The 16,677-nt window shown below is 42.9% G+C and overlaps 1 protein-coding gene across 1 annotated transcript; it reads right to left on the minus strand.

The window, feature by feature from the left end:
• Positions 1–261: 261 nt before the first annotated feature.
• On the minus strand, positions 262–1,997 carry LOC121533469 (forkhead box protein E4-like). Its single transcript, XM_041839435.1, has one exon. It carries the CDS (start codon positions 1,833–1,835, stop codon positions 585–587), a length of 1,251 nt encoding a protein of 416 aa, XP_041695369.1. The 5' UTR covers positions 1,836–1,997; the 3' UTR covers positions 262–584.
• Between the last annotated feature and the right edge of the window lie 14,680 nt (positions 1,998–16,677).

A 16,677-nucleotide genomic window follows, 5' to 3' on the forward strand; every position in this document is an offset into this window, starting at 1 on the left:
GAAAAAACTAATTAATGGGTATACGGTTTATGGGAATTGGATTTAAAGTCTAATGAACGATCAACTATTAATTTAAAGTAGGCATAATTCAAATCAGAGGGGCGAGTGTCGACCATGTAGGCCTATTCAGTTCAACAGATGCAAGCAACAAGACCATGCTTATCAAAAAATGTGTTTATTACAGCAACCAAAAACGGTAAATAACAATGTAGGCCTTTTCAATATAATTCACAAAGAAATAAACTATTTACATTTCACAAAATAGAACAGTATACAGGTATATGGCTAATAATATTGTTTGAGAACTCTTATTTTTTACAGGTGACAATGACAAAAATGTAAGGTTCAATAATTGGAATTGTTCTCGGACAAAAAAGTACAAGCAGATAGGCTACAGAACATCTAAAAACACATCAATATTAATGTTATAAAACACATAAGATAAACGAACCAAAAGCACTGAGATATGAACAAAACTATAATGGAATGTAGATTTGCATTTCAAACAAATAGAGGTTTCACACTTATTTCAAATGGAATGGATTGAGGCTCTATCGTTGTTTGTCTCTATAAAAATCAGTTCTTCACATATACCGATCTAATCCTGATGCAAAATTGGCTTGTTTCATGTAAGAGTTGTTGTAAGAGTTCATTGGGCTGGAGAGACCCAGTAGTTGCTCAGTTTGTTCCGCGCAAGACCCGGAGCGTACGGCCGGTAGAGACAGCCGGTTCCCCGTGCAGTACACCTGAGAGCTACCTGGAGAGTAACTGGACTGCGTCATGGAAGGTAGGTGGGGAGGGGATGCCGAGGAAGAGTAAGGATACCCGGGTGCCAGGTTTGATGACAGTCCCCCACCGCCTCTGCCCAGTGAATTCCCTGAGGGATTGACAGTCTGCATCTGGAAGCAGTTGGAGGGGTCAATGCCAGTGACGGAGCAGCTAGCAGACATGGTGCCCAGCTCTCCACCGCCTAACCCCAGTGGGTTGAGCTCTCCTCCCTGCATCGCCGACTGCTGGCTGATGATGTTGTCGATGCTGAACATCCTTGGCTGTCCTTGACTAAGCCCGGCAGAGGTCTGATAATGATGCAGCATCGCCGGGTGGGGGGACCCTGTCAGCTGCGAGCCGTAACCCGATCCTATTCCTGGGTACAGGGTGCTGGGGTATGCCGGTCTGCCCATGGGGGTCGGGGTGAATGCACTAGAGCTCTGCATGTATCCAGGATAGGTGCTTACGTCAGTGCGCTTGAATCTTTTCCTTCTCCGCAGAAAACTCCCGTTGTCGAACATGTCTTCAGCAGCGGGGTCCAAAGTCCAATAGTTGCCCTTGCCAGGCCTTCCAGGTTCCCGGGGAATCTTGACAAAGCAGTCGTTGAGGGTGAGGTTGTGGCGGATGGAGTTTTGCCACTTTTTGGAGTTCTCTCGATAAAAGGGAAAACGTTCCATGATGAACTTATAAATACCACCAAGTGTGAGCTTTCTCTCGGGGGAGTTGGCGATGGCCATGGCTATGAGAGCGATATAACTGTAGGGTGGTTTCCCTCTCTGAACGGGCCTCTTCCTACGTCTGCTCCCAGTGGGCAGGTGCTCCTCGGTTTGACCCAGAGTAGCTCCTTCCTCTCGATCCGTGTTCGAACTAGTTGCCCGGGGCTCAGACTTGATCAGAACCCCATCCTTGGTCCGGGCCTGCAGCATCAGAGGCGATGGCGGTAAAGGGGAGTCCAGACTCACGTTAGGCGACATGACCAGAGGGCTGGCCAGCTCGGCTGGCGAGTCCTGGGACTCAGCCGTCATGTTACACATGCCCGAAAAGTAAGAGAAATTTTCAAGATTCATAAAAAAATATGTTTTATGTATGCTTGAAATGAAATTGCTTTTTCAAATAGCAGCTGAAAAAATGCAGGCACCATAAAGTTAAAAGGGATGTATTGTTTTGCTCAGAGACTGTGTGTGCCTTTTGGGTCCCTCCCTATGTTAACTTGAGAGTCTGAATTTGAGTCCCTGTCGCCCTCGCAGTCAATGAGATTTCTCTCTTGCCAGGTGAGTGGCGTGGACAGTTTTATAAACAGGGGTCGAGTGACAACACTGGCTACCCTATGACAATGGAAAAAAGTGTGTGGGTGGCAAGGGGGGGGCTACAAGCCCCTGACAAAGCATGATTTCGAGTAGGCCAATCTACATTTCAAAATGATATGCGGTAAGGAAGGAAGTTGCACTGTAACTCTAGGAGAAATAACTTAATGATACTAGACAATTTTATTTCCAGAGTAGGATGAAGGTTGCCTCTTTTATAAAAAGGACCACATCCTCATTTAAAAATGATTGTGACCTATGTCAGTTACATTAAATCAGCTAAAACACATTTGTTTGACATCATGTAAAGTTGGAATGCATAGGCTCCATTACATTCAGATATTTGGATCAAGCAGCCTATACTTACATGTTAGATACTACTAAAATGTTTCAATACAGTATGAATGTAAAAAGTCGAAATTGTGTTAAATTGTTGACACAAGCACACACAGTCAGTGTAAGTGCTCCAATCACAAGTTATTATGTGAGTGAAGGACCAGGGAGCTCTCCCTCTCTGTTCTCTCCATGCGTCTGAGGCTCTGTGGGTTTGCTCTAGACTGCAGTGTATATCTAGGCCAGAAAAAACACGGACAGAGCTGCTCTATGGGATTCAAAACCCAACGCTCAATCCACCAATTGAAAAATAATAACAACCCATTAAAAACAAACAATTGAACTGTGAAAGCTTTTGGGAAGAAAAGTAAATATCCCTCCATTTCATTAGGATTTTTTTAGATTGATAATCAAACACTCCTCAGGGCAGAGGGGAGGGGTTATGTTTCAGGACTTTGTAGTAACAACAGCATACTACACAAAGTCACCCTATAGACAAGCTAGGATATCACATGATTCCACTTGTAATTGATTAGGTCAAATTGGGGGTGTTACATTAATAACCCAATCAAAGAGACAGAAGATAGTGTTCCAAGACAACTATTTTCCTATTGATTTTCAACATACAATTAATCTTAATTGGCTTCAATGGCTTTATGACAAAATTATGAAAATACATTTAATCTTTTCAGATGGAGGTCATACATTTTCCCGGATAGAAAAATATTGGGAAGAGTGTGAGTGTGTGATAGAGAGAGGCAAAAAGAGAGGGGCAGTCAGAGCTTGTGTGAAAGAGGGGCAACGAGACACTGTGTTCAAGGCAAAGGTTAAACCAACAGGGCTCATTCACTGGCTCTCACAGGCTGATATTAAATAAATGGTGTTATGAATCAAACCAAAGTCATAAACCATAACCACCCCATTCTACACCCCTCCTCTCCCCACTAAGCCATCCTAACACAAAGTCCCCTGCCCCCCCAGCACCCACCCTACCCACAGCTCAGACGCACTAAGCCCAGCTAGCCACTCACAGCCAGTGGCTAACAGCTTCAGACAGGCGTGGGAGCAGGGGTGTATCCAAGCAGGATCTGGCCCCAGAGCTGCCAGGTCAGGCAGGACAAACAGGGGCTATGGCCAGGAAACAGTCCCTCTGCCCTGGGGCCTAGAGCCTCACAGTAATCCCTGTATCCTCCCACATCCCTGTGCACACACACACACATGCACGCACACACACGCAGTCTGCCCCTTAACCACCAACACATTGCACCAACGCACTCCAGGCACTGTGAGGGAGCAACAAATGTATGGTATATGCAACATGCAAGTGTTTATCTAAATTCAAATCTTCAATTGGTCACTAATTTAGAAAACGACAAATTAACATGAATATTGATAGTTCTGTTTAGAAATGTTTAAGATTCTGCATATAATTCATGTACAGCTAATAAGAACTCAAGGTGTCAGATATGTCCAAGCATGTCTGAATGCCATTTTCAACTCACAGACTCCACAGCAACATTTTGAACTTTCACAGCTAGAAGGAGGATTAGAATCTATCCTCTGTTTCTCTCTCTCTCTGTGGGTACGCGTTTAGCATCCCCACATCTGGCTCTCTTCCTCTCTTTCGGAGAAAACAAGGAAAAGAAGAGAGGGAAAGAGAGACAGAGAGAGTTGCTGAGTTAACACTTGGAACCCATTCATTCGCGAAGTGGCTCCAGGGGTGGAGGGGGGGGAGCATCAGAAAAAGAAGGGGAATGAAAGTGGGACAGGGAGAAAGAGAGAGAAACACACTAGAGAGAACGCTACCCCTTTTCTTGCCCAAGCTCATCAAGTACGGGCCAGGGCTCCTGAAAACACAGGGATTACCAGAGTGCTGGGGCTCTCCTGGGCCGGCTAGGCCCTGCTCACTCCTGCACTGCACGCTACACTGCCCTGCTATAGCACTGCATATGGTTCTCACACACACACACTGCCTCTCTCACTCTCACGTCAACACACACGCACGCACGCACACACACACACACCACACACACACACACACACACACACACACGTTGTGGAGACCAGACACTGAAAGAACTGAATGTACAGAGTGCACACAGGGTCAGATAGTAAGTGAGATAAAGGACTTGTTCTGTTACTCAACTTCACTGCTACTGCTTCAGAGCCAAGTCCAATGGGCAAAGATCTGGGTTAAGTACTCACCCCCTTGTATTTCTTCACATTTTGTTCCATTACAAAGTGGGATTAAAATGAATTTAATTGATCTACACAAAATACTCTGTAATGTCAAATTGGAAGAACAATTCAAACAATTCAAAATAATAGGGGTTGACATGATTTTTGAATGACTTCCCCTTCCTCTGTCCCACATACATACAACATCTGCAAGGTCCCTCAGTCAAGTATTGAATTTCAAGCACAGAGTCAATTACAAAGACAATTAAAAATATACAGTTGTCATTCTGAACTGTGCTGCAGGACAGGAAGGAAACCGCTCAGGGATGTTACCATGAGGCCATTGGTGATTTTAAAACAGTTACAGTTTAATGGCTGTGAAGGGAGAAAACTGAGGATGGTTCAACAACATTGTAGTGACTCCACAATAATGACCTAAATGACAGAGTGAAAAGAAGAATACAAATATACAGAATAAAAATATTCCAAAACATGCATCCTGTATGCAACAAGGCACTAAAGTAATAATGCAAAAAATACATGGCAAAGGAATACACCTTTTGGCCTAAATGCAAAGCCTTATGTTTGGGGCAAATCCAACAACACATCGCTGAGTAACTGCCTCCTTATTTTCAAGCATGGTGGTGGCTGCATCATGGTATGGGAATGCTTGACATCGGCAAAGACTGGGGATTTTTTCAGGATAAAAAGAAACGGGATGGTGCTAAGCACAGGCAAAATCCTAGAGGAAAACCTGCTTCAGTCTGCTTTACACCAGACACTGGGAGAGGAATTCACTTTTCAGCAGTACCATAACCTACAACACAAGGCTAAATCTACACTGGAGTTGCTTACCAAGAAGACCGTGAATGTTCCTGGGTGGCCAAGTTACAGTTTTGACTTAAATCTGCTTGAAGATCTATGGCAAGACCTGAAAATGGTTGTCTAGCCATGACCTCCAACACCTTGACAGATATTGAAGAATTTAGAAAAGAATCATGGGCAACTATTGCACAATCCAGGTGTGCAAAGCTCCTAGAGATTTACCCAAGAAGACTCATAGCTGTAATCGCTGCCAAAGGGGTTTCTAACATGTATTGATTCAGGGGGTGTGAATACTTATCTAATCAAGCTATATTAGTGTTGCATTTTTCATTAATATTTTTTTTGTTGCATAGTATTTTGACATTACAGAGTATTTTGTGTAGATCAATTAAATTAATTTCAATCCCACTTTGTAAAGCAACAAAATGTTAAAACAAAACAAGGGGGATGAATACTTATGATACCCACTGTAACTCCACCGGTACACACTTGATCAACTCTTTTTAAAATGGCTCAGCAGCTGTCACTAATGTGTTCAGACACTGATGTGTTCAGTCCCCTAGGTCTTTATCAGGTCAGGAAACCCCCTGTGACAGGTATGAGGCGAGTAACTCCCAACTTCCAGCGCCTCATGCATGTCTCAGGAATGATCCACTGACACCGAAAATGAGGTGACATCCTGCTTTCAGATAAGCAGAGCAGTTGAGCAATCAGGTGACGAGGTGGAAGAGCATAATGCGGAAGACCCCAGGATTAGGCTACTGAAGAACTGGGGTTACCAAGATTTGTTGGGCATGTTTTACTTTATAATGCTTTTAGGTAATTTTCAACCTCCCTTTCCTACCTATAAAGCCTAGCTATTTGGCAAGCAATGCAAGCAATTACAGATTTTGGTTAAAGGCAGTCAAAAATAGCTAGGTTGATTTTTCTGTGTTTTATATATATTTCCGCAATATGAGGTTGGAATAATACTGTGAAATTGTGAAAATTATGATATTACCCTTTTAGTGTAAGAGCTGTTTGAAAAGACCACATTAAATGTCAGCTCGTTTTGCATGGGTGTAGTTTTGGCCTGCCAATAACAAAGAGAGTTTCAACCCTCTCTGCCAATAACAGATTGTTTTCAGGTTACATATCCCTCCCATTAGGCTCCTCCAATTAGGTCCCCCACTCCCAGACAGTCCTAGCAAGATTCTTACTTGAGAAATAGCTTTTTGCTATGAAGCTATTTTTGTTTCTTTTTGACCATTTTAATTGAAAACAATCACAGTAAGGTAATTAATTGTTACCCAGAAATGATTTGATATTGAGAAAAAAACGGCTGCATTGGACCTTTAATGTTGTCATTGTTCTCTCACCCACTGTGGCTCCCAGAAACTCTTCAATACTAACTTACCCATTTACCTCATAAACCTTCATCCTCTCCTTTTATTTGGTCTGAAATGAAATAAGGTTTCAACTTGCATGACCATGGTTTTTTTAACTATATCAAAGCTAAATACACACCTTGTCGAGTGAACAGTTATTTCACATTCCAGTCAATCTCCTGGTAGGAACGATAGGAGAGCCAGTGATAGGGCTACCACTTCATGGTAACATGCTCCCACATATCGTCTATGAAATAAGCAGGTGGCAATAGCCTACTTTGCAGACAAGTTATTAAGGGATACGTTTGTTTGTTCAATTTGTTAGTTACATGTCACGACACTACCGCAAAATTGTCTGCTGTTTACATGTTCCATTGATTAATTGTCGCCAGAATACTTCCGGCATTTTCCACCTGTGACATGCATCACTTAGTTTTGACACACCAAATAAGCGTTTGGAAAGTTGGTCATGTGACATTGATATTCTTATGATTCCTTCTATCTGTAACAGGCTGAACTCAAAAAGTTCAGTCATGAAGATTATCAATAACCAAGTTTCCATCCACAGAGTTTATGCAAGTAAAGACATACTGTATAAAAAAAATCACAGATGAAATATGTTATGATAAACTCCACAGGGTGATGAAAGTGTACTGTGATGAGCTTCATGCTCTTTTCCAATACATGTTGAGGGTCTTAATTTGTATGATAGTGACATGACAATCGGTGCTTAGCTGCCAATTAACAAATAAGAATGATCTTGCTCTTATCAATGTCATCATATAACCTAACCTGTCAACTTTATCAGCAAACTATTGTCTAGAGAGCATGCACGAAAACCAGATTTGGCAAGTTTGCCATTTATCGCAACAGTTTGAGTGACGAAACCATCGATAGAGTGAAAAATGCAATGGAAACACATTGAACTTATGTTTTTTATTCGGTACATGATAACTTTAGTGCGAAAGTGTTTTTTAGGTGCGCTACGTCATCACGCACAGGCTTTTATCCTCAGCAAAGTCAGTTTTGATGGACACAAAACTCTGGTGGGAAAATGCGCATATTTTTTAAATGCAGATTTTCTAATATTCACATGAAAATCTGTTGCAAATTGGATGAAACCTAGCTACTGTAATCAGTAAGTAAATGTACTTATAGGTCTGTATGAAGATAGTCTTTGATTTTGTAAACATTAGATTTTTCCTGATGTAGCCAACCCATTAATCTACATAGGCCTAAATTATGTTATGACTCAAAGGTAATGTATCATATGAATAATATTTGTGCTAAATAACATTTGTAAAAGTTTTGAAATAGAAAGCCTCTCATGGATTTCAACAGCCTTTCATGTGAAGTCATGGAATAGCCAAAAGGAATAAACTAGATTTAAAGATCTTGGGAGACAGAATGTCCTGCAGAAGACTGGCAGAGCTCAGACAGAGAACGGTGTGTAAGATGTTGTAAACATTCCCTTAATACTCACTGTTTAACATGACACACAGCAACAAAGGCCTAATAACGTAATGCTCTGTCCGACTGGGAGGGTCTTGTGGGCCTGCCTGCTCTTCACAGGGCCACCAAGGAGAAGGACAAACATGAGGATCATACTGTATCAGAGAGATTATAGGGGAAGAAGAAGAACAGGTTTTTTATATCTTAAGATCTTACGATCTTATCGAAAATAAGATGTTGTCCTTTTCTGTGAGATGAAAACTCCCTCAACCTTTCTGCAAGCTGGGATGTAGCTAAATATGGCTGTGTCTGTGTGGGGCATTCCTGGGGGGCTATGTGGCCCAGACTGGAGGAGGATGAGTAAGAGCTTATGGCAGGGGTGGAGGGGATGAGGTTTGGGTCGGGTGACTGGGAAGTCTTTGTGGGTGTGTGTGTGTGTGCATGTGTAAAGAGGGGGAGGGGTTGTCGACTGAATATCTATGAAAGTAGCCCAACCTACCTTTCATTTTATTAACCAATAATGTTCTGTGGGGCTAAATTAAGTATCAGTGAGGTGACGCAGGTAGACGCGGCGTTAGACGTCAGAGTTTCAGAGGGCAGAGGGATGAGAGAGAGCCACGCTCTGTGAGAGGGGACAAGGAGTTTCTTTCAAACTCTTCTCCTCACTATGTATCTTCATAGCTATCAACAGGCTGGGCCACTCAAGGACATTCAGAGACTTGTCCCGAAGCCACTCCTGCATTGTCTTGGCTATGTTCTTAGGGTCGTTGTCCTGTTGGAAGGTGAACCTTCGCCCCAGTCTGAGGTCCTGAGCGCTCTGGAGCAGGTTTTCATCAAGGACCTCTCGGTACTTTGCGCCGTTCATCTTTGCCTTGATCCTGACTAGTCTCCCAGTCCCTGCCGCTGAAAAACATCCCCACAACTTGATGCTGCCACCACCATGCTTCACCGTAGGGATGGTGCCAGGTTTCCTCCAGATGTGACGCTTGGCATTCAGGCCAAAGAGTTCAATCTTGGTTTCATCAGACCAGATAATATTTTTAACATTTAACATTTACGTCATTTAGCAGACACTCTTATCCAGAGCGACTTACAGTTAGTGAGTGCATACATTATTTTTTATTTTTTTTCATACTGGCCCCCCGTGGGAATCGAACCCACAACCCTGGCATTGCAAATGCCATGCTCTACCAACTGAGCTACATCCCTGCCGGCCATTCCCTCCCCTACCCTGGACGACGCTTGGCCAATTGTGCGCCGCCCCATGGGTCTCCCGGTCGCGGCCGGCTACGACAGAGCCTGGATTCGAACCAGGATCTCTAGTGGCACAGCTAGCACTGCGATGCAGTGCCTTAGACCACTGCGCCACTCGGGAGATTTTTCTCATGTTATGAGAGTCTTTAGGTGACTTTTGGCAAACTCCAAGTGGGCTGTCATGTGCCTTTTACTGAGGAGTGGCTTCCATCTGGCCACTCTAGCATAAAGGCCTGATTGGTGGAGTGCTGCAGAGATGGTTGTCCTTCTGGAAGGTTCTCCCATCTCCACAGAGGAACTCTAGAACTCTGTCAGAGTGACCATCGGGGTCTTGGTCACCTCCCTGACCAAGGCCCTTCTCCCCTGATTGCTCAGTTTGGCCGGGCAGCCAGCTATAGCAAGAGTTTTGGTGGATCCAAACTTCTTCCATTGAAGAATGATGTAGGCCACTGTGTTTTTGGGGACCTTCAATGCTGCCTCGACACAATCCTGTCTGGGAGCTCGACGGACAATTCCTTAGACCTCATGGCTTGGTTTTTGTTCTGACATGCACTGTCAACTGTGGGACCTTATATAGACAGGTATGTGTCTTTCCAAATTATGTCCAATCAATTTAATTTACCATAGGTGGACTCCAATCAAGTTGTAGAAACATCTCAAGGATGATCAATGGAAACAGGATGCACCTGAGCTAAATTTTGAGTCTCAGAGCAAAGGGTCTGAATACTTATGTAAATAAGGTATATCTGTTTTTATTTTTGCAAACATTTCTAAAAACCTGTTTTCGCTTAATCATTATGGGGTATTATGTGTAGGTTGCTGAGGATTATTATTTTTTAAATACATTTTCGAATAAGGCTGTAATGTAACAAAATGTGGAAAAAGGAAATGGGTCTGAATACTTTCCGAAGGCACTGTATATACAGTACCAGTTTTGACTGGTACTGTATATACACAGGATATATACACTATATATATATATATATATATATATATATATATATATACATACAGTGCCTTCAGAAAGTATTCATACCCCTTGATTTAGTCCACATTTCGTTGTGTTACAGCTTGAATTCAAAATTGATTAAATATAATATTTTTCTCACCCGTCTACACACAATACCCCATAATGACAAAGTGAAAACATGTGTTTAGAAATGTTTACCTAATTTCCATAAGTATTCACCCCCCTGAGTCAATACATTGTAGAAGCACCTTTGGCAGCGATTACAGCAGTGAGTCTTTCTGGGTGAGTCTCTCTAAGAGCTTTCCACATCTGGATTGTGCAACATTTGCCAATTATTAAGTTCTGTCAAATTGGTTCTTGATCATTGCTAGACAACCATTTTCAGGTCTTGCCATAGATTTTCAAGTAGATTTAAGTCAAAACTGTAATTCAGCCAATCAGGAACATTCACTGTCTTATTGGTAAGCAACTCCAGTGTCGATTTGGCCTTGTGTTTTAGATTATTGTCCCGCTGAAGGGTGAATTCATCTCTCAGTGTCTGGTGGAAAGCAGACTGAACAAGCTTTTCCTCTAGGGTTTGCCTGTGTTTAGCTCCATTCTGTTTCTTTTTTATCCTGAAAAACTCCCTAGTCCTTAACGATTACAAGCATACACATAACATGATTCAGCCACCACTGTGCTTGAAAATATGGAGAGTGGTGCTCAGTAATGTGTTCTATTGGATTTGCCCCAAACATAACACTTTGTATTCAGGACAAAAAGTGAATTGTTTGCCACAATTTTTGCAGTATTACTTAAGTGCCTTGTCGCAAACAGGAGGGATGTTTTGGAATATTTTTATTCTGTACAAGGTTCGTTATTTTCACTCTGTCAATTAAGTTATTATTGTGGAGTGACTACAATGTTGTTGATCCATCCTCAGTTTTCTCCTATCACAGCCATTAAACTCTGTAACTGTTCTAAAGTCACCATTGGCTCCATAGTGAGATCCCTGAGCCGTTTCCTTCCTCTCCGGCAACTGTGTTAGGAAGGACGCCTGAACTTATTTAGGCTTGCCATAACAAAGGGGTTGAATACTTATTGACTCAAGACATTTTAGCTTTTTATTTTTTTATTAATTTGTAAAAATTTCAAAAAACATAATTCCACTTTGACATTATGGGGTATTGTGTGAAGGCCAGTGACAAAAAAAATCTAAATGTAATCCATTTTAAATTCAGGCAGCAACAAAACAGAATGTGGAAAAAGTCAAGGGTTGTGAATACTTTCTGAAGTATTCAGACCCCTTGACCTTTTCCACATTTTGTTACATTACAGCCTTATTTTAAAATTGATTAAATAAAATAAAATCCTTGACAATCTACACACAATACCCCATAATGACAAAGCGAAAAAAGTTTTTGGGACATTTTAGCAAATGTATTAAAATTTTTAAACAGAAATACCTTATTTACATAAGTATTCAGACCCTTTGCTATGAGACTCGAAATTGAGCTCAGGTGCATCCTATTTCCATTGATCATCCTTGAGATGTTTCTACAACTTTATTGGAGTCCACCTGTGGTAAATTCAATTGATTGGACATGATTTGGAAAGGCACACACCTGTCTATGTAAGGTCCCACAGTTGACAGCGCATGTCAGAGCAGAAACCTTGGGGACTTTCTGCAGCATTGAAAGTCCCCAAGAACACAGTGGCCTCCATCATTCTTAAATGGAAGAAGTTTGGAACCACCAAGCCTCTTCCTAGAGCTGGCCGCCGAGCCAAACTGAGCAATCGGGGGAGAAGGGCCTTGGTCAGGGAGGTGACCAAGAACCCGATGATCACTCTGACAGAGCTCTAGAGTTCCTCTGCGGAGATGGGAGAACCTTACAGAAGGACAACCATCTCTGCAGCACTCCACCAATCAGGCCTTTATGCTAGAGTGGCCAGACGGAAGCCACTCCTCAGTAAAAGGCACATGACAGCTCGCTTGGAGCTGGCCAAAAGGCACCTAAAGACTCTCAGACCATGAGAAACAAGGTTCTCTGGTCTGATGAAACCAAGATTGAACTCTTTGGCCTGAATGCCAAGGTTCAAGTTTGGAGGAAATCTGGCACCATCCCTACGGTGAAGCATGGTGGTGGCAGTATCATGCTGTGGGGATGTTTTTCAGTGGCAGGGACTGGGAGACTAGTCAGAATCGAGGGAAAGATGAACGGAGCAAAGTACAGAGAGATCCTTGATGAAAACCTGCTCCAGAGCACTCAGGACCTCAGACTGGGGCGATGGTTCACCTTCCAACAGGACAACGACGCACACAGCCAAGACAACGCAGGAGTGGCTTTGGGACAAGTCTCTGAATTTCCTTGAGTGGCCCAGCCAGAGCCCGGACTTGAACCCAATCGAACATCTCTGGAGAGACCTGAAAATAGCAATGCTCCCCATCCAACCTGACAGAGCTGGAGAGGATCTGCAGAGAAGAATGGGAGAAACTCCCCAAATACAGGTGTGCCAAGCTTGTAGCTTCATACCCAAGAAGACTTGAGGCTGTAATCGCTGCCGAAGGTGCTTCAACAAAGTACTGAGTTAAGGGTCTGGGTACTTATGTAAATGTCATATTTCTGTTTTTTATTTTTAATAAATTAGAAACAATTTCTAAAAACCTGTTTTTGCTTTGTTATTATGGGGTATTGTGTGTAGATTGATGAGGGGGGGGGAAACGATTTAATCAATATTAGAATAAGGCTGTAACCTAACAAAATGTGGAAAAAGTCAAGGGGTCTGAATACTTTCCGAAGGTACTGTATATATATAATTAATTAAACCCAAGGCCTAATTGATTACATGATTGCCAATCTAGCCTTCTGTTGTCACCCTAGACATCAGCAAGCAGCACTAGTTGTTCACCTCAAAACATCTCTTGGCCCTGGCATTGCCTGGTGATGAGAGACAGACAGACAGTCCATCGGCAGACAAACAGCAGAGGGAGGAGCAGTGATAAGACACGGCCTTTACACACACAGACACACAAGATAGGGAGAGCTAAACACACACGTACACAAGCAATCACAATGTCCCATCCCAGCCTACACATTTATGCTTGTGCAAATGCGCAAATGCACACATGCTCACCCCACACGAGCAGCGGGAGGAGCGCACAAGCATGTGTGCGCATGCAAAAACACACACACACACACACTGTGGGCCAAGCTCCAGTCCCAGTGTTCAATCTTTATCTCTGTGAAACTTAATTAAAGCAGAAAGGTCAGCAGCAAACAAGTTTCACAGGCAGGCAGGCTAGGTGATTACGCTCTGTACACCCCACCTCCCTAGTACACAAGTACTATCTGAAGACCTACTAAAAACCGTAAAAATATACAATGAGGGAAAAAAGTATTTGATCCCCTGCTGATTTTGTACGTTTGCCCACTGACAAAGAAATGATCAGTCTATAATTTTAATGGTAGGTTTATTTGAACAGTGAGAGACAGAATAACAACAAAAAAATCCAGAAAAACACATGTCAAAAATGTTATATAAATTGATTTGCATTTTAATGAGGGAAATAAGTATTTGACCCCTCTGCAAAACATGACTTAGTACTTGGTGGCAAAACCCTTGTTGGCAATCACAGAGGTCAGACGTTTCTTGTAGTTGGCCACCAGGTTTGCACACATCTCAGGAGGGATTTTGTCCCACTCCTCTTTGCAGATCTTCTCCAAGTCATTAAGGTTTCGAGGCTGATGTTTGGCAACTCGAACCTTCAGCTCCCTCCACAGTTTTTCTATGGGATTAAGGTCTGGAGACTGGCTAGGCCACTCCAGGACCTTAATGTGCTTCTTCTTGAGCCACTCCTTTGTTGTCTTGGCCGTGTGTTTTGGGTCATTGTCATGCTGGAACACCCATCCACGACCCATTTTCAATGCCCTGGCTGAGGGAAGGCGGTTCTCACCCAAGATTTGACGGTACATGGCCCCGTCCATCGTCCCTTTGATGCGGTGAAGTTGTCCTGTCCCCTTAGCAGAAAAACACCCCCAAAGCATAATGTTTCCACCTCCATGTTTGACAGTGGGGATGGTGTTCTTGGGGTCATAGGCAGCATTCCTCCTCCTCCAAACACGGCGAGTTGAGTTGATGCCAAAGAGCTCCATTTTGGTCTCATCTGACCACAACACTTTCACCCAGTTCTCCTCTGAATCATTCAGATGTTCATTGGCAAACTTCAGACGGGCCTGTATATGTGCTTTCTTGAGCAGGGGGACATTGCAGGCGCTGCATGATTTCAGTCCTTCACGGCGTAGTGTGTTACCAATTGTTTTCTTGGTGACTATGGTCCCAGCTGCCTTGAGATCATTGACAAGATCCTCCCGTGTAGTTCTGGGCTGATTCCTCACCGTTCTCATGATCATTGCAACTCCACGAGGTGAGATCTTGCATGGAGCCCCAGGCCGAGGGAGATTGACAGTTCTTTTTTTTCGTTTCTTCCATTTGCGAATAATCGCACCAACTGTTGTCACCTTCTCACCAAGCTGCTTGACGATGATCTTGTAGCCCATTCCAGCCTTGTGTAGGTCTACAATCTTGTCCCTGACATCCTTGGAGAGCTCTTTGGTCTTGGCCATGGTGGAGAGTTTGGAATCTGATTGATTGATTGCTTCTGTGGACAGGTGTCTTTTATACAGGTAACAAACTGAGATTAGGAGCACTCCCTTTAAGAGTGTGCTCCTAATCTCAGCTCGTTACCTGTATAAAAGACACCTGGGAGCCAGAAATCTTTCTGATTGAGAGGGGGTCAAATACTTATTTCCCTCATTAAAATGCAAATCAATTTATAACATTTTTGACATGCGTTTTTCTGGATTTTTTTGTTGTTATTCTGTCTCTCACTGTTCAAATAAACCTACCATTAAAATTATAGACTGATCATTTCTTTGTCAGTGGGCAAATGTACAAAATCAGCAGGGCATCAAATACTTTTTTCCCTCACTGTATATTTTATGCTAAATATTTCAAATTTTGGTATAAATTAAATCCGTCCCCTCACAGGTTTATTGTAATTTTAACCCCTCCTTAACAGCCAATCAGCACAGACTTCTCTCTATCGCTTTCTCATTCACCTGTGGTTAAATCCATTCCGCTAGTGGTCAGTGTGCCCCTCCCCCCATTGCATGCCTTTCCCTCCCCTACACCCCTCGCCCTTTCCTTCCATTGTCCTGTAGAGCCCAAGCCCAGCTCAGACAGGTAGGATCAGCACCCATTATGTTCCACAAAACTTTAGGCAAACAAAAGGCCATTCACCTGGTAGACACCCAGCTAGTCTCCAACACACACTCCTCATTAGTGCAGTGTCAGAGGTTCCGTTTCACTGGTGCATGTCATCCCAGTCTGAGACATCCATATGGTCATATATGGAATGGGGATACTTCACTTCCTGAAGTGCAAGGTTCCAAAGTAGTGAAGCATTTACTCTTAAGACTCTGAGTAAACCCAGCATTTCAGGAATTGTAGACTGCACTCATAAAGCTCACTTCTGTACTATCGCATTGTTCAAACAGAAATGTGGATTACAATTTATTAGATGAATGAGTTCTAGGGTTAATTGAAATGTATATTTATTAGAATCAGATGCAGACACACTCCTTTTCTCAAATGTTGGTCAGGAGCACCATCAAACATTGAGATGAGGAATTTAAAAAAGGTAAGCCTTATATGGCTGAGTCAGTATCACTGTACTGCTACAGGTCAGGATTTGAAAACTAGGCCTCAAAGTGAAGATGTCAGCAGACAGGCTGTCGGTACATAGACAGACGACTGATAGCAAAACACACACCCATACTACCCTCTACTGGACTGCTGTAGCAGGTGCAGCGTGGTCCTTCAGAGGAGAGCTCCACTGGCCACATCAATTATAACATTTACATTTTAGTCATTTTAACAGACGCTCTTATCCAGAACGACTTACAGTTAGTGAGTGCATACATTTTTTTTCATACTGCCCCCCGTGGGAATTGAACCCACAACCCTGGGCGTTGCAAGTGCCATGCTCTACCAACTGAGCTACACAGGGCCTACATAACATTAACTTTGATTACAGAGTCGCCACTAGAACAGAGATTCTGTATTAACAGAGTAAAGGCATACATAAAAACATATGGTTGCTATTTGCTATGGACCTCTTCATAGATAAAACAAGAACGAACTATATTTTGGTACAGCAGGCAGCAGTGCAAAACTTGGAGCCTTA

The sequence above is a fragment of the Coregonus clupeaformis genome, chromosome 20 (genome assembly GCF_020615455.1).
Source record: "Coregonus clupeaformis isolate EN_2021a chromosome 20, ASM2061545v1, whole genome shotgun sequence".
NCBI classification, from domain to species: Eukaryota; Metazoa; Chordata; class Actinopteri; order Salmoniformes; family Salmonidae; genus Coregonus; species Coregonus clupeaformis.

Coding starts and splice junctions, on each gene's coding strand:
- LOC121533469 (XM_041839435.1), bottom strand. CDS start 1,835: ATGAATCTTGAAAATTTCTCTTACTTTTCGGGCATGTGTAACATGACG.